Source organism: Patagioenas fasciata, chromosome 1 (assembly GCF_037038585.1).
Source record: "Patagioenas fasciata isolate bPatFas1 chromosome 1, bPatFas1.hap1, whole genome shotgun sequence".
Taxonomy (NCBI): Eukaryota; Metazoa; Chordata; class Aves; order Columbiformes; family Columbidae; genus Patagioenas; species Patagioenas fasciata.
The window spans coordinates 101,981,647-102,006,345 of record NC_092520.1 but is presented as its reverse complement, the minus strand read 5'-3'; the positions used below and the strand labels follow the sequence as shown (position 1 = coordinate 102,006,345).

Here is a 24,699-nt window from a genome sequence, read left to right as displayed (position 1 = left end):
GTTATATAGCCATTTAAGTAAGAATACTGTGTACTGCTGTGAAACTTGACAGCAGGACATGTGGTTCTGCAAATAAAGTACCTATTTACAGAGACTTCTTTAAACCAAGGTGGTTTATGTTCTTCAGTTCTTTATACAATTAAGTTACAGCTCCTTACTTCTCTGTTGAACATTAAGACAGTTTAGGCTAACATCCATTGCTGCAGTACCATCTGCACAATTTCTCCCCTTCTCTGAGGAGTCAGATCCAGGACCCTAGAAGTTTGTGTATTCTTCATGTGTTACAGAGCAATTCATGATGCTACAATGCCACATCTTACATGTGTACTTTGGAATTTTTCAACAACTTTCTCCAGCTTTTTTGGTCACTTGCATAAAATCTACTTCCATTCTTGTAAAGTGTTCACTTTTTTGTTCCTGTGAACTACAGTTTCCACAAACCTTACTGTAGTCCTTCGTATAATATTGTTAAAATTGTGAAGATGTTGCCTGAATAAGAGGACCAGGACACTTCTGCGAAGAACTGCGCAGAACACAAGCTTCTGCAGAACCACTTATGTTGTTCTTCAACTGAGATAGCTCTTTTCAGCCCAACCCCTTCACCCACCCCCCACTACTAACATTTGCTAGAATATTTTTAAAGGCCATATTCATGACTTAACATATCACTTTACCCCTGAAAGCATTACAAAAACTCTGCAAGGCTTAACTTAAGCATGTAGTACCTCCACTGGGAATCCTAAATATTGAAGACAAGCCCCCATGTGCAGACATTTACCTACAGACAGAAAGCACAGTAACAGACACTGGCTGATCCTTATTTTTCAGCTCTACTAGTGTATGAAAAGGGTGACATCTTCCTTCTTATTCTGCACAAAAAACCTGGGATCCAATATAGCCAAATGATTACAATAACAGGGCTTCAAAAACAAAACAAACCCACCCCACAAAAAAAAAATCCCAAACTGCAAAACTATATACCACACCCCTCCAGCCCCAAACAAAAACACTACCACACAAAATCTCACCAAGATAATGGGGTACCTTGCTGAACAAGGAGCCCATTTTCTATGCTACCTTTTCTACATTTCAGGACATCTTGTCTCCTCTACAGTTTACCAACCAGCTAGTTATCTACTGTATTGTACTACAAAATGCAATAGAACTGCTAATGCACTTCTGATGTTGAGTTGTACTGGTGGGAAAAAAAGTCAAACACACATACATACATGCTCCCAAAATACTAGTACTCTGAGTTACTCTTGCATCTTTCCCTTTGAACTATGATTGTTACAGATCTATTTTTTTTAATATAAAAGTATATATTAAGATAATTTAAGGACATTATAAAGCTTCATCTCAGAATTACCTCTTAAGCAAAGAAGCATGGTCCAGTTGCTCTATCAGAAAAATGTTGGTCTAGAATTCAAAATGCATTAATGGACCTAAGAATACATGTAAACATAACCCTGACTAAAGCAAAATAAACTCTCTATTTTGTAGTGGTTTATGTTGCTGTTGGGTTTTGGGGGTGTCTTTTTTTAAAGTATCTTAGACATGTCAATTAGTTATGTTTCACCTAGTATATGACCTCTTTAGTCTTCAAAACACCAAAATATTGATTACAATGAAGATGCATTCCTATGAAAGAAAGCTATAGTCATTAAATTTTATAAGACACTAATTTTATCCTAAAATGAGAAAACTAATTAAGCTTTCTTAATCAAGAGCCTGCTGTAATTAATGCTATGAAACATATACCTGAATATAACACTAACTGAGAAATCACTTTTTTTTTTTTCCAGAAGCAATAAAATCCAAAGTCTTAACCAGGTATGCTGATCAGTGGAGTTAGTAAAAAGATATTAATTTCACAAAACACTGGAGTTTGGAACCCTGCTCAAAGGATCACAGGCAAGATCATATGCAGGATATACTATGTGCTGTGAAGCATCTCAAAAGTATCTCAAAAGCATTCTTTGCATTCCAGTGCTATCTTTGAGAAGCAAGTGATCCTCTAGCATTGCTGGGAAAAATCCCTGAATTAAGATAGAAACTCAACAATCAAATAATTCAGCTACACATGTCAAATCCAGACCTCTTAATTATATAAACTTGAGCTGGTTTGTTACTAAACAAGGATGTTTCCTTTAAACATTCTCTATGTGATTGCTGTGAAAAAGACAAAGTACATTTCACACACCTGAATTTTCTACCGATTTTGTTATTTGACTCTGAAGCCTCCTGGTTCATCCTTCAATAGACTATCTTTGAACAAATATATGCATTGAAGAAAAAGCTGAATTTAGTTTTATTAAGTTCTTATGAACAGCAATAAGTGGATAAACTTCTCATCAGTGTAGGGGGTAAAAGCAGAAAAAATGCCATGCATCAGTATACCTAGACAACTCACAGCTTTTTTTGCCTTTCAGTATATTCAGCCTTATTCACTTGTTCATCACTTCATTAAGTAAGCTGAACATGCACTGAAGGTAAGTCACTACAACTTCTGGTTCACAACAACCCTGTAAAGGGATATCCTCATTCCAGTCACACCTATGTCTGCATGGAATTCCTGTGAAGCCAGGTGCTACATGGGTAAACTCAAAAAAAAAAAAAGTTTAATTCCAGTACCAGTTTTAGGATCTGACTGTCTGACTGAACTTGAAGTTCTGAAAACGGAAGTGTGCCAAGCTGCTCTTTACTCTGTTGAGTGTTCTGAAAACTGCTGCCAGTAACATTCTCATTGAATTACATGAAAATATTAAATAAGATATTTTAAGTGAAATTTAACTTTTCTTTTTCTTCCCCAGCCAGCATATATGTATATTATACATAATTGAGACACAAGAGAGAACTCTGTATTCCTTACCATCCCAGTCACTCTCAATCGGCTCAGATATTAATATAGTGTACCATTCTCTTTACAAGTTCTGCATCTGTCTAGATAGAAGCACATCAAATACACTGCTAAATACTGCTAGAACAAATGATAGCTTCAGAACTTTTTTTTTTAAACTACTACAGTACAACAATTTACCATGCATTCATGGTGTTATATACAGGGAACACATTTGTCTATTCTAAGGCTTCATCTCTCCTTCATTAACAGTGCTTTGTTGAGGAATCACAGCCAGAGGATTTGTAAGAAACAAGCCAGCCTTTCCCTTCTCTACTAGAATACCACTTCCTAAAATACCCAACCACCCACTACTTTCACTCAGGTATACTACATCCCATAATTTATCTTTCAGAATACAAGAATGTTCTCGTGCTATTCTGTCTCTATAAGTGCCAACAGCTACCATTATGCTGGTTTTGGTACACTGTCTAGTAACCAGGACTAACATGTCAAGTGCCCAGCCTGCAGTTCATGCTGCTGGTAGCCACGCTGTGCAATAGCAGCCTGTGCTTAAGTTGTAGCTTTATAACAACAGTGTTAACTTCAGCAAGTTGCATCAAGTTCTGACAGGACCCTCAACTCTATATGATGGAGCTTGAAGTCAGGCTTTGGGGTACACAAAGGTGGCTCATGTCCCCTGAAGACAGGGTCATGTGTAGAAGCATCCTCTGAAGTCAGAGGAAAGCCTGCTCAGAAGATTAGCCTCAGTCAGTGTGAATTAAGGTAAAGTTGGATTTCATCAGAGAATGGCCATCCACATTTGAAATACAATGCAGATTCATCTTGCTCAGTTACAAGTAGATGAAGAGTAATTAATCAACACTGAGAAGTCAGAGCTGCAACATATCACACTGCTATAACCTGGAAACTCAATTAGCATTTCATCCACAGTCTGTGGAGCAAAGAGAGGCTATCTTTATCGAAAACAAACAAACAGAAATCACCAACATACAAACAAATAAATAAAAAAAAAACCAAACGCTTATAACCTGAAGATTTTGGGGGATTTTCTGTACACCTATACTCAGCAGAAGGTTCCCCATCAGTCCCTGTTACGGCATGTACTGGTGAGTAATCCCAAGTTCAGCTGAAGTTGGGTTCCCCATTCCACAACTGCAATTCTTGGTGAGCTTTGTTTTTCTTAAAGAACATTTGTTATTGCAAAAATTATTTTAATTTCAGGTAGAACGAAGAATCCTTCTTTCTGCTAGCTGTAAAAGATATACTTATGAAAGACAAAGCATGAGTTTTAAATATATCTCTGGTATGATTGACATATAGCCTTATCTGTTTAGGATGCTAGAAGGTATAGCATTTTGGAACAAAGAGCATTAGGCTCATCTTTCACAATGAAGTTGAGATTTCAAAGTGTTTATACAGATTCTTACTTCAAAACTCAGAAGCATTTTCAAATTACAACAGCTACAAGAGATGAAATATATTGCTAATATCAGCTAAGTCGAAATAATTGTTTTAAAAAGCCTAGCCACAAAAAAAAAAAAAAAAAAATACAGTTCCTTCATAAAACTTAAGCTCTGAAGCTTTTAAAACTATTCTAGGTTTGCAGAAGCTTTAAACTCTTCCTGGTGAGTGCTTATGTTTTTAATATGAATTAGTTGTTTGACTGCAGTAGTCATGTCTGTGTACTGTACCTTATTTTCTTTCTCCCAACAGATGATTGAAATCCTGACATATCACATCACTAAGAACTTTCCAGCAGCATATTTTACATAAGTCTAAATGAGTCAGAAGATTTTTTCCAACCAATTTTTAAGGAGCAGGGCGGGTGGGAACAACACTACTGCAGCTGAATTTTCTCCAATGTATTCTGAGAGAGTTCATATTAAGAGTTTAAAGAATGGCTTTGGTATTCCATTCCCAGTTGCTAATTTATTATCTGGAGGAAGTCACATGAGCCTTCAAGGAAATCTTGATGAAAAAGGATCTGTCTTAGCTGCATGGAGTTTAATTGACTTTTCAGTCTTGCAAAAAGAATGCATTAGTATTATCTATGTCTCTGTTTAACCATCAGCCAAATAGCAATCATTATGATAAATTAATTTTCTACACTGACATGCAAATCAGAACCTCCTCCTTTTGTAGACTCATTTCTCTGTTTAGCAGGAACCCTGGTAGAAACCCATAAGACCACAATTCTAGACAAGATCATGTGGGATTACCTAGAGAAAAGGGAGAAGACTGCCTGAGGGCCATCCTGTTTACCCGTCTGGTTATATTCAAACAAATAATTATTGGTTGTTTCCTCTCCCAAGGGCTTAGGAAAAGTTTAGCAACTTCTACTGGAGGATGTTATGACCAATTAGTACTGTTTCTTTTAATTATTTCTAATGAATCAGGTTATCTCCTGATTACTTTCAGTGTGGAAGTGCAGGAGCCTACCTCAATAGCAGCAGCCTCAGGTTATGTCCACATTGCACATCTGATCAAGCCAACCAGTAAATGCTCAGCAAGTAACATATTTCATTGTAGCATTACCACTCTTTTTCTGCACTACCAATAACCTTTATAGCCATTAAAAAACAAGCAAACTCACTCAGCAGTTATCCCAAGGCACAGGTCATCTTCTAACGCTACTGTCATTATCGCTATCACTGGCAACCAACATCACAAAGAGGTGAAAAAAAAAAAAAGCAAGTCCAAGATGGATTGGGAAGCAGACCAGAACATTTCTTCACACAGTATAAGTGTTCTTCACCCATCTGTTGGGTTTAGGAATCCATGGGGAAGGAATCTGAACCAAGCAGCAAGTCCTCTGAAGTTTCACATGTTTTTCACAGCACACTGACACTTCAGTCAAGCTGGAGACCAGCAGTAACCAGCCAGATTTTTCCAAAATTGCAAGGATACAAAGTTACCACTGTTCACATCCACACAACTCCATTTCCACAACAAGTAGAAATCCTTTTGTGGAGGCGGCTAGCATTCAGCTGAAGAATGGTATTTTACAAGTGCACATTGCCAATCCTTAGTTACATCCCTCTAGCCTTCAGCAAAACATTATACTTGAGATTAAAGGGGAAAGATCACACAAAGCCTAATTGAATTAGCTTAATTATTGTGGGCAGAAAAAGCAAAATAAAACAAATTATGTATAGAAGATTTTGTTTTCCCAGTTGCTCGTTTATTCAGAAACCTATGTGCTTACTGTGACAATCTAATGAAAGAAGGCCTCTAGAATTGTAAGGCATATTTGGAACTAGAGAAAAATGTTTGGGTCATACATATAACAAATTTCCACTTCACACTTTGAAGGCAGCCTGCAAGGCTGAGGACAGTTCATGAAGACTGTTTGCAACAGATGTGGACCATCAGGAAGAAAAATACTATTGAATGTAACTTTATTAGACAACCTTTATTATGTTAGCTTACTTCTACTGATCTTATGACAAAGTTGAAATGTCATATTAATCCACTTGTAAGCAGTTCAACAAATTCCAAACATCAAAATAACAAGTTCCTCTTGGCACTAGAGAAAATGAAAAGGGTAGACTCCATCATCTAGCAAAAAGTTAACATCATGAAGTGATGAAATTATAGCTAAATAAATTTTGCTTCAATGGTTGCTTGTTTATATAATGCCTCAAGATAAAAGATATTATTTCCTAAGATATACCTTAACTTTTAAATCAAACAAGGCCAGACGTTCTTTGCAGTAAGCTTATTGGTGGCCACAGCTTATCTGGAAGTTTTCACTAATTCACATCCTTTACAGCTTCTCTTCCCCTCCATCATCATCTTAAACTTAGGTAGAACACTAGATTTGAGGAAAGTCTGATTTACTTTTTTTTCCTTGTACAACAAGGTGGAAATGAAAGTTGCAAGGCATGAAAAATGTCCTAAATAATTTTATAAGGGTGCACTTTCTATTTGATAAGGATCACATACACTGGCAATAGGTACAAAGAGAATTCACAAACTAGAAACAAAATATAAACTTGTTTTAAGTAGTGTATGTTTCTTTACAATTCAATCAGCTTTCCAAACAAGAAAATAAATTAGCTAGCCAGTATATTATCTGCCTAATGAACAGATTGATATTTAAAAATGATGAGCCAAACTATGCATTCAATATCCAAGCTAAAGTGCACTTTAGAAGCAGCCCAGCAACCACTTCCAAGACATTATGTACATAATACTATTTATAGTATCTGATTGCATGCCACAGCATAACTCAGTCACATCGTGCTCTTCGTATCAATCATCTAGGATAAGAACAGCATAAAACTAACCTCGAAATTCAGTACAATACTCTTGCCAGATTACACAAAAGAGCACAACTCCCATCAAGATTCAGAAATACGTGGGACTTTATTTGAAGTAATCACATAGATTCAACATTGAATGGAGCATCATGAAGTAAGACCAGCTTTCACAAGGAAGACATTCATACTTCAACGTTACTTAATGCCAGGGTGTTTTTTTCCCTTGCTGATGACCCCAAACAAATCACCACTTTATTCAAGTCAGTAATTATCCCTACCTTAAAAAGGGAGAGAGGACAAGTGTTGAATTGAGCTCTCTCAATTTGAGATCCAAATTGCAGGAGTTTCCTTTAATGAAAATAAACCCATTACCTTTTAATGTCCAACAAGACTTACAGTTAATCACAAGATGTGTATACTTATCCAGAGGCCAGAATCAGCAGTCATACAAAAGAAAAAGCCCATATACCTGTACCTAACTAGCTAAAATGCTAACCATTTACAAATGTTGCATGTCTAAAGCTAGTTTAAGAAACATAAAATGTTTCTTTACATTTACATTTGAAATAGCAGAACTTCTTAACATACAAAAATACCGTTGCCTTAGCAACAGTATACAGAAGACAGGCAATACAAACCCAACACATATTTAGAGAGCAAGATTTTAAATGTAATATTTAACTGAACAGCTGTTTAGTTGACCTTTTACCATTGCTCAAAAGTCAGCATTTTTTATTTTAAAGAGACTACTGCTTAACAGGAGTTAAGTTTTGAGACATTTTGGTAATGCTTTTAGGAGTGATTTCCCTCCCCCACACAGTTCTGTTCAGGCTAAAATGACTGAGAACTAACAGAAGCTGCAAGTGATTAGCACTTCTGAAAAGGACTCATGTCTTTTAAATACGTAACTAGGAAAAAATACCCCACTTGACTATATTCTGCTTGGTGGGCCCAGCAAACTTATGTCCTGAAGTGGGATGAACAGGAGGATGTTTCTACCACATCACTAGCAGCTTTTGTCCTGCAATTGCTTTGCATGCTACAAGTGTCCCACAAAACCACAGCTGAAGCAGCAAAGCCAGGAATTAAGAGTCTGAACAGTTTATATCCACATTTGAATTCTATTTCATTCAGAGTTACCAGCACAGTATTTTTTTCTTTAGATAATATGAAACTATATGCATTCAAAGACAAATTTTGTATGTAAAATAATTATGTATAAATAAAGATATATTTATTTTAATCCATGCATACACTTATGACTAATGACCCTGTACTTTCCCCCATATAGTAGCTTGGCTCAGCCTCCAAAACCCATTTTGGACAAGATCCACAGTTGTTCCCACACACTGCACTTTTAGGAACAGAGATATCACATACAAGTCTCCCTTCACTGCAAACACTTCTGATTCATCAGCATCAAATCTCCACCTTCAACAGCCACAAAGGTATTTCTTTTATTTTTTTAAGGGGATCCAACTATTTGCAGCTAGGGTAGCAATGCCACACAAGCATGCCACCAAACCTCACACAGATACAGTCCAGATATCACTTTTTTTTTCTTGCCCAGAAGCACTCCATAAATGCTATTGTGACACTTCCTGACAGGGAGCAGCACACACATTTGAGCATAGTGAATTCTTTGTCCTGGCCCCCTGGCACACTTGCATCACGACGCTCAGCACAGCAGAGATGTGCTGGCAGACAAGGTTCCCCAATCAGCAAGCTACCACACCTTGGATACAGCACAGATGCTTTGTTACTCCGAACCATTAATCAATTCATTTGTTTTCCCAGACGTACTACTAATGTTCACAAGGCATCATCATGTGGAGGAGCAATGGGACATGTGCTTCAGCCAAACAGGCAGAGCTCAGTCCTGTAGTGATGAACCCAGGGAGCTCTGTCAGGTCTCCAGGTGCTGGAGAGAGAGAGAAGCAGCCACTCAAGTTATCCTGTTTGGGATATGTACTAACAGCTCTAGTCACCTGCAGCTTCCATGTCAGTGAAACTGGGGGAGGGCAGCAGAACAAAGAGGAGAAAGAAGGGAAAAGAACCACTGTAGGTCTATTTAACCACTTGTATTACCATCATAGATTGTATCTATACCTTTTTACAGTATTAAAGTAAAACAGGAAACCAAGTCTCCAGGATTTACACTTGTTCAATACTGCTTAGTGTTCATTTCTAAGAATTGCTTGCCTGTGTCTTCTAGTCAAAAACTCAAGTCATGCAAATTAGTAGAAAGGAATGTGGAAAGGATTAAGACCTTACGCACAAACCCTTAACCACACCAAATTATTCTTCTAAACAAAATCATCATGTCCTAACAACAGCATGCACTGGATCTGCACTGGGTTTTTTTTTGTTTGTTTGTTGATTTTTTTGTTTGTTTGTTTTTAATAGAAGTTAAGGACAAATGAATCCTTAGGGCCTTTTTCTAAAGGTTGTGTATGAAAAAGAATAAATTAGAGGGCTTTTTGTTACTAATCATGACCACAGTTACTAAGTTCTGCAACAGTAATAGTAAAATTTAGATCTTCATTAAATTGATGAAAGTCTTTTTTTTATTGCAGAAAAATGCTCTCTGCTTTGAGTTGTATTTACATTGTTTTCTAAAATTACTATTTTTATGCGGTAAGCATATAGAATGGAAAAGTGATTGCAACTTGTAATATGTTCATATTTACTGTTGGTTTACACTGTCTTTTTCGCAAACACTAACTTAACAGCTGTCTAAATCAATCTTGGACAACAAATCTTGAGACTTAGATTCTGGTTTAGCAGTGATATTTCAGAATTGCCACCACACCAACTCAGAACAAAAGGAGGATGCTCAACCTCCCACCAGCAAGGAACATGATGGTCCATCAGGTCTGGAGAAAGCCCAGTTCAGATGGCAAGCATTATACTGAAGAACAAGGTAGAACATGTCCTTCTATTAAGAGAAGATTCACAAATGAATACTATTATGGCCAGAAGGGACCATGAAACAGATGACTGGACTGATTACTTACGACCCGCTCTTAAGTATTGAATCCAGTAACTTGCATTTGGATAAACCTCAGCTTTAAAAGTACCAAGTGCTGCATCAAACATCTGTAGAGATGGAGGATCTATCCCTAGCGGTAAACTATCTTCCCTGCTCAAGATAACACATGATTTAATTTGAACTTGTTAGCTATCACTTTTTTGTTATACCTTCCCCTGCCAGACTTTCAGCATCCAGGATTTTCTGCCCATGAATATACTCAACACAAAGTACTAAAGTCACTTCTGTAACCTCTCAAAAAAGGATTTAATAAATTACTGGCTGACCTCCATAGAAATTCAGCTTAGATCTAATTTTCTGTGGATGTTCTTTTTCTTAAAGATTTCTCATACTAGTATCAGTCATGCCATACACAAGAGTCAAAAATAGCTTTCCTACACCTATTTCCCTATGTCATCGTATTACAAGCACGTGCTGAACAGAGCCCTGCAGTGACCACTAAATTATTTTCAAATGCAGCCCCTCTCTCTGGCAGCACTGCTTACATTCCTCTCCCAAACTCTGCATTTCCATGAATCTTCTTCGAGTGCCCAGGCAACCCAAGCCATTCTGTATTAGTGGAAGTGAAAAATGAAGAGTTAGTTCGGGAACTAGTAATTATACCAGTGGAGATGTAACAGCGATAACTCAATTCCACTACAATTCCCTGATGGCAACTTCTGCAATACAACTGTTTTGCGGTTTTAAAACAATCTACTAGGCATTTTATTGCCAGTACTTTTTGTGTGTGTGTGTGTTGTAATATACTGAAAGAGAAAGAATATTTGACAGAGCCTGCTTTCCCTTAAATTGTGCTAACAAGCTTTAATTTTAAGATTTTATTTTGTCTTTACTTGAAGTAAATCTTCATAACTTTTTCCAATTACTTTACCTAAAATTGACAGCAGGATGACTAGATTAATGCTATCAGCATCAGCCCATTCGCCTCATTAAAATGTTGGTGCTCTGAGGTTTTGAATAAGACCTCAAAAAAATTGTGTGGAATATTTTTATATGGCAAATACATCAACATGTTCTACCTTATATTTTCTTCTGGTTTCATGAAAAGAAAAAACCTACACCTACCAGAGGTCAAGTTTTGGTTTTTTTTTTAACCAAAAAGGCAAAAAATTAATAAAATTAATATAAACAGTATTAAAAACAAGTGGGATATAATCTCTTTTAAAGCTCCTTTGGTATCTGATGCCCTAAATCACCAAGGACTTATTGCACTAGCTTCACTTTCAGTCACCAAGAACTTCCCTACTGGATCACAAAATCCTTTCTGCAGGTCTCGGAAAAAAATTCAGCCTCCTTACCATTACTATATGGGTAAGAAGGCTATGCCAGCATTTCACTCCCAAGAAACCCTCTAAAGACTTCCAATTCAAAATTGTTCAAGGTGAACACATATCCAAACAAATGGAGCATCCCAACTCCACAAATGCTTTATCTTTGTAATAGGTTACAGAAAATCTCAAAACAAAATGAATCCATCCTCAGGCTTGCAAACACTGTCTCACCAAGTTCTTCTCAGCTTATTTGCCTGAACAGCTGGTGTATATATATCTTTCTATGGATTTGGGAAGAAATTATATATATATATATATATATATATAAAATATTTCTCCCCAAACACACAGTCAGATTCTAAGCAATGCATTTCAAAGTTAGATGATAACAATGAGAGAGAACTAGAAGTAAGAGATCACTCTGAGGTATATTGCTGAAAAAAAAAGGTATACCTGTAATGAATATCACCATGGAAATTGAGTTTTCTCATCTCTTCAGGCTTATAAACATCTGGGACAATTCTATGATCCTTAAACTGATCCTGTTTCTTATCCATCATAGAGAATAGACCAGGGAATTGTGTCCAATTAAGAAGCACAAACGTTTGTTCCATGTCTGCTGCTAACATCTAAATTCTAATACTGCTTTATAGCAGGAAACAGGAAAAACATTTTAGAACCATTTGAGATCTTACACTTATTATGATACCATACACCTAACATATTGCCACTGAAGTTGATTTGGAAACAGACTTTCCAAGTGAAACAGAGAATATAAGGGATAATTAGGAAATGCATAGGTAACATTTTCTGGCTAGTTTTTCAGAGGTTGTCTGTTCTCAATTATGAATCTTTAAAATGGGAAATCAAAGTGAACATTTAAAGTAGTTACTAGCTATAGGGGAAAAAAATAAAAGGGAGAACAGGGCTCTCTCAGCTCAGAGTTGTAAGCACCTAGTAGGCAAGTTACTAATAGTAACTTCACTTTATGGAAATCAGACATTAAAATATTATTAATAAAATATTATTTTTTGTCCACCTTCATGTTCTCTCATTTCCAACCAGCAACTGCCCAGATACACCATTATTCACTAAGAGGACAACCTATTACATGAAGAGATCTTTCCTTTGTGTTGTACTCATCCTTCATTTTATGCCCCCCAAATTGTAAGCAAGCCAAGTACAGAAGGGAGAACACGTGCTGTTATAAGAGGTAGCACAAGCAGCCTAACCAGGAATAACTTTGAAGACAGCTCAAACACATTTCTCCTTCACATTCTCCTCATGCTGCAGAAGCTTAGATAAAAGACCTAACACAGGAGCCAAAAGCAGGTCTCAGTAAGAAAAACTGAACAGCCACCAAATCCCATCACTTCCTACTCCCACCAGGGCAATAACCCTCCTTTTAGATGCTGAAGAAGAAACTGTTCACATGAAAAATGCAGCAGGCTGGCAGGACTAGAAGAAACACAAGAGCACAAGATCTCCAACCCAAGAATTGCACAACTGAGACCACTTGGAAACCACCAAATGTTGCTACAAGAGTGTTGTTACACTACTGGAGTAAAAACATTCACAAAATCTATCACTTAAAATGTTAAGGTCTGCTTACTACTACCTCAGCACTTTCAAAGTTAAAATTCCCGTAGCAGCTCTAGTTATTGCATAATACATAGCAAGTATTTGTTGTTTCTTAAAACAAGTACAACACAGATAATTTTCTAAAAGTCGTTTAAGTCTGCAAGGACCCCATTATTTTAAGGCTTGTTTACTGGGCGAGCACACAAATCTTCAAAAAGAGTTAATTTGTAGCTCCACATGCACTCGTGCTGCAAATGAGTAAATGCTGAATAGTCTATAAATATCTTTACTACCACGGATTTGGTTTCTTTCCAGGGCTAAGCAAAAAGGGCACAGGCACCTGAAACTTTATCCTCTGGGGGAGCGTTACAGCTGCTTCCATTTACAGCTTTAACGACCTGCCCCGCTAACACAAGCGGCATAACCATCCACAGCACAAGGCAGGGGACACCCGGGGCGGGTGGGGAAAGGCGCACAGCGACACTCATGTGTTGACAGAGGGGCGCAAACGTCGCTCCTGTCACATCGCGATGCACGATCCGCCCAGCGAAGCCGGCAGACAAATCCCTTCTACGCTACAGAGCGCAAGGAAAAGTTGAGCTAATCAAAAAGAAAAACACCTCCAACCCACACACAAAAGCTCACCGCCGCCCCCGCACTTCCCCCGAGCCGCTGTACCGCCCTCCCCACGCCGGGGCTGCGTCCGACCCGCCTCGGTCTACGCTACTGCCCCGCCGGCGAGACCCCCGCGAACCCACCCGCCCCGCAGCGAACCCAGCCCGGGCGAGCCCCGCGCCCGCCGGGAGGAGCGGAGCGGTGCTTACCCGACCGGCTGCGGATGATATCGCGGAACTCATCAGCGGCGGCTTCGTCCACCCCAACGGCACCGGCGCCGGGACGTCCTGTCTCAGACATGCCCGAGAAGTGCAGGGCTGAGGAAGGAAAAAAGCGGCGAAGCGCAGCCGGTCCGGGGCGAAGGCGGAGGGAGCCAGGGACGGGCCGGGACAGGTGCGCCCGCCCTGAAATAGCGCCGAGGCGGTGGCTCCGGCTCCGACCCCCCCTTGCCCCCGCCCAGCGCGCGATCGATGAGGAGCGGAGCAATTAGTGAGGAAGTGGCCCCACGAGGGGCAGGAATGACTGAGCAGCTCCCACAGCACCGCCTGCGCGGTAGCGTGGGGAACGGGAACTAAGGAGCTGTATCACTGTGGGGCGAAGGATTTCAACTTTTTGGGGTGACTTAGAGAGCTGTACATCGCTGCGGACCCCCTCCCGGGCAGCCCGGGTCCCCGCGGAGGACCCCCACGGCAGAAGAGCCTCGCAGCCCCAAGGGCTGCGCGGGTTTGGGGACACCGGCCCCGCAACCCGCGGCTGTGCTGCGGGAGCTCCCGTAGCCCTGCCGGACCTGGGGAGCAACCGTACCTGCCACGGTGGGACTGGGGCCCGAGTCTCGGGGAACAAAAGAATAACGCGCCGGAGCTTGTCTTCCCCCTCTTATGTAATTCATCCTTGGAGGGATGAGAGACCTGCAGACCTCATCAAGCGGCACTGTCCGCACCGCGGAGCAGTGCTCGCTTCACCCAGTCCGGCTTCGAGGACGGGGCAGACCTTTGAAGCCACCCGAGTTGACAGCTCATTGATACCTGCAGGCTTGTCAAATCTTGCATCTGTCTTTAGCAAAAGAGGACACAGAAAACACTGTGTTTGAAATGGAAAAGGGGTGTCTTAATTCCTTGTCATCCCAGTCAAGGGACAAAACGCTTCCCGCTGGTCAGCTGCCTCCAGCCCCCCATTATTCCTTTCTCTTCAGTTTTCTCTCCACACTTTTAGGACTTGGCTTTTATACTGAGTTTCCCTCACCTCACCAGGCCCTCAGTAGTTTTCATCACCTCATGGGGGAAGCAACCAGGCACAGGAAAGAAATGTGCTGGGATGTACTTAAATACCACCTCTCTCTATGACAGAAAGCCAAGCTCTTAAGAACTGTGCCTCCAAATATGGACACTAAGAAGGCAGATAATCACCTATTTTTCACTTGTTAGTTTACAGGACAACAATGTAGCATATTTAATACAAATTTAGCCTAACTGCTTCTCAGCTTTAATACCAATTCATAGATAATTCATAAACAGATATAGAGGGACAGGAAATTAAGGATAAGCTGTAGAAAGAATGTATGCTTTCACTTGTACTTTGCATAGATAAAGGACTTGAATCTCCATGCATGCCAGAGTATATCAGAAGATATTTACTTGTCTGAAGATAACAGAGTTAAATAGAATAAAATAGATAAAATCTAGGTAAGAAAACCAGGTCAGAGACTATTAACAGTTAGAGGAAAACTTTTTATAGGCAGTAAGGCACATGGTGATAGACCCAGAGGAAAGGGGCTTGTCCCCATGTGAAGCAGTGGGGCACATCCTCCACACAGGTGGTGTCTCATGGTTCTGTTCTACCCTCTTGTTGTTTCCAAGAGTCTTATGAGATGAAGTAGGTGGGAAGTATTTTTCAGCTCTGTTTGCAGTGTTTATTACTCTAACAAAGTGAGTGGGAAAAGAATGAAGTATTGCCAGCCTTAAATAATAATAAAAACCCACAACATTACTCAGACTCAGAAAAGGCATGAAATTGTCCTCAGATTATTCAGGGAAGAGATATCATATTTCTTTGTCCATATTCCCATTTTCAATTCTCTCTGGTCACCCCTGGTGTGTGCCAACTCGCACAAAATTCCAGTGATGCAATTTTGGCTCCCACCACAGGAGCTCTTGCTTGAAAACCTGACTGAGATCAAATTGCAGGCTGGGTTACAGCACTACAGCTAGCAAGGGGAGTCTGTAGTTTCTGCTCCAATGTCATCATTCTGTTTAATACCCTGTTATCACCCACACACATTTTTTTCCCAAGCTAACAGCTAGATTCTCCCAGTCCCACAGCAATCCAGACATGCAGTAATTTGTATCTGTCTCCCTATGTCTTGTTTTCCCAACCTCCCATTTTTAAGTGGACTTTCTTGTTGCATTCTGGTGCTTGAGTGAAGACAGCAGTTTGCCTTCCTCCTCCCCATAGTATGTATAGCAGTGCTGAATTTAAAATGGGATTCATGCATTACTCAACAGCTGATCCAGAGCCTCCCATACGTTGTCTGTTCTGTCTCCAAAATTCACGTGGGGAGATGGTGTAGCTGCTTCTCTCTTATTATTCCAACTCATCTTCTGTCTGTTCCCAAGGGCAAAATGGAGGGAAGATAATTTTGCCTCTTTATGGCCAAGTTCTGATCACTGCTGTTCCGTAAGAGGAATGTAAAAGGAAGCCAATAAAGACAGAGACGAAAATTTCATGACTGACACTTCTGTCACTCCAGACTGCCTCTATCAGTAGCCAAAATCTCATTACTATAATTTGATTACAGTAGAGCACTATCTTAACTAAATGCTGAATCTGTTCAACTTGTTTTAGAGATCCAGCAAGATTGTGTGCAGAACTTCAACGCTAGAAATTTTAACAGATTTTGTCAACCTTATGAGCATGCATAGTCCCTTAGTGTGCGATACCTGAGGTTTTGGGGCTAAGAAATCCACATCCCAGTTCTGTAAACACTAGCTGGTAGATCCATACGTATGTAGATACACATGTAAATATATCTGCAGTACTGCCGAGTCTCTGTTAAGAATTTGTCACTTTCTGCAGTATTTCATGTGGTGTTTGTTATCATTCTTCTTATGGGTCTTGTTTCCCCACAAACAAAATTCTGGTTTGAGATAAAGCAGGTCTCCAGGAAGCTAATCTAATCACAAAACTTCCTTAAGTATTTAAACTTCTGAAGTCCAAATCAAGGTAAGACACTAGAGCAACATTCTTTTGATAAAGTTATTCCATAATATTAATAATGAGAAAAAAAAGTTTCATACACTTCTTTCCCTGAACAACTATTCTGATCATGAAGAGGTTTTTCTACTGAGGTCCCTAAATGTCACAGTAAATCTCTTTGTCACGTCACAACACCAAAATAGTGAAGAGATTGTTTTGCTACACTTTGCATAATCATACGCTTCCAAAATACTTCTCACTGATTTGAGCAACAGTACATGTGTGTTTTAAGCTCAGCTGCAGAGCAGGGCCCTTAGAAGATCACGCTGATGCCTGCAGCACTGCAGAAGCTACATTCAACACACTCTGTAAGTTCTGAAAAATATCAAGTCTTCGAACCCTAAGTGAAACTACCATTTCCAAAACTTAGGAACTTACTGTGTGTTAGGGAAAAAAGAAAAAAAAAAGCAATACACAAGTATGTAGATGTAGCATGTACCCTGTTTGTTACTTAAAGATGAAGAGGAAATGTTCAGGTTCAATGATGCTGAACACTAACTGGCAACACTTGCTAGTCCACTCTTGTTCCAGAAAGCAAATTTCCCTTAGTTTATAGTCACGCATGGAAAACATGTTATTCTGTGTTTGTAATGTATGCTATTAAAACTATTTGATTAGTTGTTTGTCAAAAGCTGGGGCTGGTTAATTCAAATACTAGGCAGACTTTCAGTTAGATTTTACATTTTAGAATGACCAATATATTTTAATGCCATATTTGAAGATTATTAGAAGCCCATTTCAGCAAACTATTGGCTTAATAATAGACTCTAAAATATGCTCACAGTCTGGGTTTAGCAGTTCTGGCTAACAGATCATCTATCCTTAGAGGCATATCTATGCTTTGATTCCACTTAAATGCACTGGTTCTTTTCAGTTCTATGTTGAAAGGCAGATTTGTTGCTAGTCATGTTGAGGCAGCTGCTTATTGTCAACTGCAAACTGGAACAAGGATTTGTTTATTCAAAATTAAGTGTTTATCCACCATTTTCATTAATATATGCAACATAATAAATAGTAAAATACAACCAAAGGCTCATATGGGACAAAGTCCTGACTTTCAGGTTGGTAATTGAATTCCTTGTGAAGAAAGGTCCAAACATTTTTTAGAAAATTTCACATTCTGGATTCTTTTTTTTTATTTTTTTTTTTTTAATCCTACAAAATCATCCATGTCTTTTCCAATGGTTGGTGTTACATTCTGGCTTTGCTAGGCTGTTTGGGATACTTCAGAACTTTTTCTGCAGCTTGATTAAGCTAGGTAAGAGAGCTATTGGTAAAAGTCAAACTCAATCTGGAAAAACACTCTTCCATATTAAAAAAAAAAAAAGGTATTGTTTATTCTGCCCACAGTGCATGACCCATCCCACGTTAAAACCAGTTCTTTGGCTATGTAGGATTCTGATACTTACATTATCTTTTAATTACTTTGTAAATCAAAATTAATAAACAGTCAGAAAAAAATACATAAAAGCTTTCCTTGTGATAATTTATGCTTTAAAATTATTGCTTTGAAGCAAAAAAGATTTGTAGCTATGTTATAGACTTCATCTGATCTAACTAATTCATGGCAACTCCCTCAGCTACCAAGAATCACGTGGTATAAATGGAAAATGAGACAACTGGTATTGAAAATAAAGAGGTAATTTCTTTCCATCTTTCATAACTGCTATTCAAGTCTACATATAGTTTTTTGTCACAGCTGATTAAAAAGCTTGTTTTTCATCTTAGAATTAGTTTTATAATCTATTAAAACAAAACTGAAAGTCAGCACTCCAAATACAGTAAAAAACCTGAGAGCTTATTTACTGATAAGTAGTTATTAAATTGGTGGCATGCTTACCTCCTGGGAATACAAATGCTAGTGTAAACTGCACAAATTCTTGTCACAGGTTTCCTCACAAAACTCTACTTGTGATGGATAGTGTTATGCCCTTTTTTCTGCATTTTTTGCTGCTACAATGTTCATAAAATTGAAGACTTATTATAAGGCTATACATATAAAACAGTGTTGTGAATTGTTTACTTTAGATTTAATTTTTTTTTTAGTGTACTTAATTCAGAAGAAAGACGTACATTGCATCTTTAATAAAAAGGCCTTTAAGTAACTGAAAATAAATAAAAATAAATGCCAAAAGGAATTATTTATTGCACAATGATGTATCCTGTATTAAAGCCCTTCTACAAAATAACCTCTCAGTTACAGCGCTCATAACCATATTTACAAAGGCAATCAGCACTGCCTCATGCATAGACTTAAGCACTCTCTATGAGGTAGTGCCTAATTACATTTTCATAGCTATCATTAGGCATCTCTTGGCTTATGCTGTCATATGCAGTAAATGCTTAAATATTGAGGTCCCTATCCTCAAAGATATTTAGGTGTCTAGTTCTCATTTCTAATTTATAAGAATTAGGGATCATTAGGGACCTTATCCCAGTGCCAGAGTATTTGAAATTTTCTCCCTTGGAAACCCTGTTGGAAACTTTTGTGAGAAAACCAGATTGTCACAATAATCTGAATTCAACACTGCTGTGCCCACAATGCACACGTTAATGAAAAATTCTGTTTAACATTTTTAAAGTATTCTTCATCAAATCTTTATGCTATTTCTACTAGCATTATAGTCCATTACAAATAATCTAGTATGAATATACCTACACTCGGACAAAACACATCGAAGGAATATTCAATTAATGTATGAAGTGTTTTATTTCCACAGTGCCCTCATCATTACCCAAAATAAGAGGTTATCAAACTCATGGAATGTTTTCTTCTCGTATAATCCAGTCTTCTTAATAGCCTTGCAATTGTTAGTTGAAACACCAAACAGTACTGCTTTTTTTGGTTTTTGTTTTGTTTTTAGTAGAGCAATGTTGCACTTCTTGTAATAAATATTCTTGATCCCCCTTAAAGTTTTTGATGAAAGTCTAATTGTTTTTAATGCAAACTCGATTGGATCTTGTTTTAAACCCATCCTTCATTATGGTGTGGGCACATCTGCTGTGGCTATGGTTTACAGAGATACAATTAAAGAATGATTCACTATGTGTGGCATATGCATGATTATATGCACAGGTTAATGTTTTTTCTTCAGTCAAAAAATACTAGAGCAAAAAGTCTTGATGCATTGTGCAAAAATGCAAGAGGAAGAAAAGGGAAAATGAAAATATATGTGGCTGACAAATGGAATTTCTGATATTAATATCCTTCACAAGTTCAAGTTAAGAGTTTTGTTCTCCATTTTCTTAGTCTCACATATGTGTAAATGCACTTTGTTAAGAATGTGAGTAAAGATAAAAGAAATATCCAAATAGTAATAACCTCAATAGTAAGTTTATATAACAAACATTTGAACACAAGTGAAAATACAAAGCCTCGATCTGAGTATCATACAGTTAGAGCAGAAGATTCACAAGCACTAATCAAAATGACTGAGCACTGTGTTAAGTATAGTACTCTTTCTAGATGAATTGGCAAAGGGGTGCAAAAAAAAAAAAGTGATCAAGTACTTCTGCTTCACCATGTCCTTGTTGGTAAAATTGCACTTAGTTTACTTTTATGAGCACTACTGCCCAAGAAGGAAAATGTCATTTTAAGGAACAGTGTTGATGAATTTGAGACTTTGGGACTTCTGAACTTCTTGTTAAAGAAGCAAAAAGATCAGAGCTAAGTAAAACTTTTTTGGATAAGGTAGATGGGCTGCAGCTTGAGAATGGAGCATGACACGTATATGGTATTTTCTTCAGTGGTTAAACTTCTGACAAAGAGAAGGGGTAGAGGAACTGTGCTAGTCTAATTTTCCATTGTTAATAAAATCACAGTTGCCAGTTCAGGTTTGCATAAATTTATAGAGATGTGTTTTTAACGTGAGGTTAATTAGCACAGCTTTTCAAAGACTTTTCAGATCTTTGGTACAAATCTAGCCTAGCTCAGCAGCAGCTGATAATCACTACCAGTACATGATTGTTCACTTGTCTGTGTGAAATTAGTGTGCAGCCGCAATTCAATTCCTGCAAGTTCTGTTTGCACATTACCAAGCTACAGTATAAATGGGAACTAATTGACTCTCTTATTGGTTCTTCCAGCAAACCCAAGGACTTCTATGTATCTATGGAGACTAAATACCTGCCTCTTTAAAGACTAGTCTTGGAGCAAGGCTCCACTTGGGATTTTTTGCAATCAAGTGCTTCTCTGTGGAGTCAGACTTCATCTTCCTGGACAGACTGTCAGGGATTTTCAGCAAACACAAAGTTCACATTCAGGATATATGCAAAAAACCCTATTTTTGAATGACATTTTGTCAAGGGCTTTTTAATTATTGCCATCCTCAAGTGTATCTATAGATTGACCTATCAACTGTGAAGCAACTGCTCTGATAAATCATTTTGATTGTAGAGGGATTTTCACCAAAATGTTTAAATAATTGCATTGAGATTGAAGGGGTAATAATAAGAAAAATATTGGGAAAGTCAGAAAGAAGCATTTGAATCTTTCTTCTCAACAGGAATGAAGGAAAAACACAGTAAGAGGTCATTCTTTTCTTGTGAAATTCTTCAATTACCTGCAGAGTTAAAAGGAAGATTTTCGGCAAATCTGTTCATGATTGAAATATGTTAACAAGACTGGCCAACTTCTATTTTAACTCAATAATACATTTTTCTGCTCCTAACATTATAGGCAGTTACACTTTCAAATATTTGTAAGGAAGATATGTGCCTGGTGCATTGAATGCAATTTCTTGTATTTGAATTATTAAAGGAAATTCTAGTATAGTTGTATCTCTGCAAAGCGCTGATGTATTCTGCCTGCAAACTCAATGCATGCAGTCAGAAATCACTTTATATATGAATCACTCAGCATGGTCATGGTCCTTCAACACTTCAGGATAAACCTAATTTTAGACACTCGATTGACTATTCTTACACATCTCAGGGCACAGCAAGAGCAGGGGTGGCTCCCTTAGGGCCAGGGGCTGGGAATGTGGGGGTTCCCCATGGGGCACCTGGGCAGGGCCTGGACCTGTCCTACCACCCCAGGCAGCAGGAGGGATCTAGGGGGAACCAAAGTAGCCCCAGGACAAGCAATGGGCACCTCCCTGGGTTGTTGATGGCTGAGGCTGGGAAATGGACCCACGGGTAGTGCTGGCTTGGCAGTGCCTATGGCTGGGCAGGGCTGGGCTGTGGGGAGCTGGAGACCGGCTCTGCCGTGGTATCACTGGGTCAGGGGCTGACAGTCCTGGGAGGCTGATGTGGGTTCCTGGGCTATGGGCAGGTGGGGGGAGTCCTGGGGGATTAGGCAGGGTCAGGCAGGGCTGGTGGTGCCCTCAGCACCCTGACGACATATAAATGGTGGACTGTGTTGAAGGGGTTTTAGATAAAGCTACTACACACATGGTATTGTAGAGTTACACACAAATTTGCAGGAAAAAATCCAACATAGTCATCTCACAGGCTATAAGATCCCATGTCCTCTCTTAAAACCTGCTTATCTGTCACTCTCTAGTGCATAGTTGACACATTGTGTTTCAGCAGTAATTTGAAATGAGGAGAATTAGAAATTTATAACCAGTATGGGCCTACACCCAACCTCCTTCTGCTCTCTCCAAGCTGTTACACTTGTGAAGTTCACCATCCTGGCTGACCTTGCCAGGCTGTCATGGCCTCACCAAACATGCATGGTCCTGATGTTGCAACGGCAAACCATCTACATCCAGCAACTGTCCAAGTGCTTGGTTGTCACACCTGTGGTCAAGCAGAATACACCATCCAGCTCTGCGGAGAGCGATGGCCAGGTCCCCACAGCTTGGGGGCTGTGCAATCTCCTGCTGTTATTCTTTCAGAAAGGTCTTGCTGTGCCCAGAGAGAGGCTATTTCCTCACCAGGAAACCTCCTGTTTTCCCACATAATTTTCAACAGGCCATAAAAGACTGCTGTGGGTTCTACGTGCATTTCTTTGATGATGGAGTCAGCATGCATCGTACCGTGGATGTTGCCGCCTACACTGCAAAAGATCTAGCAAAGCAGTGTTGATATGGCCTACACAGGGAGCAGCTTGTCCAACATGATGATCTTTTTGGAGTTTGCATCACAAGTAAGTATCTCTGTTGCACCAGAAGGCTTCAAGCTAAAATCACGTAAGGCTCAGAGTCTGCTGCCAGATGCATAATGCACATGTGAGCATAAGCAAACAGTCAAAGAAAGCGCAATGAGCAACTTCGGAAATGTGTAAACAATCTTCCCTCATGTATACATCAATTTGCTTTGCGAAAGGAAAGCAAAACAGTATAGTTTATTTCCACCTATTTATTGGCCCACTACGTTGAGGTAAACACAGAACACATGTATTTTTGGGGATATTATGATCTCTCTTTATATATATATGTGCTGGTATTTTTCTTCATTCTTGCCACTTACTGTTGTTGGAACTTAGGAAGCAGTGATGGATCTGAAAATCAAAATGACTCTGAATATTGTCTTGCTATTTAATGTGGAAAGTTTGGTACTAGATCACCGTTGTCCCAGGTTAGTTCCTTGTAGAATCTGCAGAGGAGTTGGGAAATAAAAGTTCCTGACATCCATTTTCTAATGCAATATTATTATTTAATATGCAATTTTTTTTTCTTTTTTGTTTTTTTAACAAAATGAGTAAAATGGAGGCACAGACACTGCATATGTAGCTAAGGAGTGATGACAGGCAGTTATCACCTGGGCAGCATCCAGTAGTTTTACTTCCCTCCCAGTGCGTGGCAGGATGGTAATGTGGGGATGTAGCTGGATGTTGGACCTGCTAATCTTTTATCTGTTATGTAGTTCAGCCTGTCAGCTACAACTCATGTATTTCATCATTATAGCTGCAAAAACACTCATCATAGGAACAGAGTTGACAAAACTGAAATAATTACTAAAAAGACATCACCCTTTCCAAGAGTAACAGTTACACCATCTAAGTACAGCTGGGCCAAGGGGGATAGATTAAATCCAGCAGTCAACGCAGCTTTCGGAACTGCAAGAGTTCTCATTCCAATTTGTTCTTACCATTACTTCAGCTCTATAATATTTTCATCTTCATCCAATACCCCTTTTGGTATTAACTGTTATATTACAACAGTTGTAGGCATTTCTGGTGAGGAAACTGGCAGCTAGGTTCTCACTCGGCAAATGTTTTTACGCATGGAATCAACATTAGTAAGTACAGAGTCCAACTCTACTTTCTGCACTAATCAAAAGAGTAGAGTGCTAATGGGAGGATTGGCTAAAGAAGAGCATAAACCACACCAAGAAGGGTTTACAGTAAACTCCATATTCATGAGATGACTATCTCTCTAATACATCTCTGCTCACTACTACCTCTGGCACTGAATATCTCTGAAATCAGCACTAGTATTAAATAATTGTCGTTTGATTTGCTTTACCCATTTGAGAACAGTGTTCTCAAATATTTCCATGTTCAGAAAAAAAAAAAGTGTTTATACTTACTCCTAGTAACCATCATACACATACACTTAATTATGTTTGTTAGTTGCCATAAAATTAATGGATGTGCCTAAGTTTGTGAAAATCCTTGTAGTATCCAATCCAGAGTAATAAGAAAAAAAAAAAAAAAAGAGACAAAGAAAAAACCCACCACAAATGCACTCCAAGATCACTCTATTGATTTATTAGAATTATAACTTAAAATACTTATTGATGGGAAATTCTAAAATTGTACTGGTTTTATCCTGAACTAAAAAATGCAACTCTATAAATATTTCATGCAATGGAAAGTTGAAAGTGTATTAGTATGAAAGCACTGTAGTGACATTA

At 38.8% G+C, this 24,699-nt stretch overlaps 1 protein-coding gene across 1 annotated transcript in view; it reads right to left on the bottom strand.

Annotated features, from left to right (window-relative positions):
- Positions 1 to 14,049, bottom strand: part of DMD (dystrophin) — a 1,243,922-nt gene extending 1,229,873 nt beyond the window's left edge. Inside the window, exon 1 of the mRNA XM_065859822.2 lies at positions 13,854 to 14,049. Coding sequence (XP_065715894.1) covers positions 13,854 to 13,944 — 91 coding nt within the window. The 5' untranslated portion in view covers positions 13,945 to 14,049. The remainder of the gene's footprint in view (positions 1 to 13,853) is intronic.
- Positions 14,050 to 24,699: the final 10,650 nt, after the last annotated feature.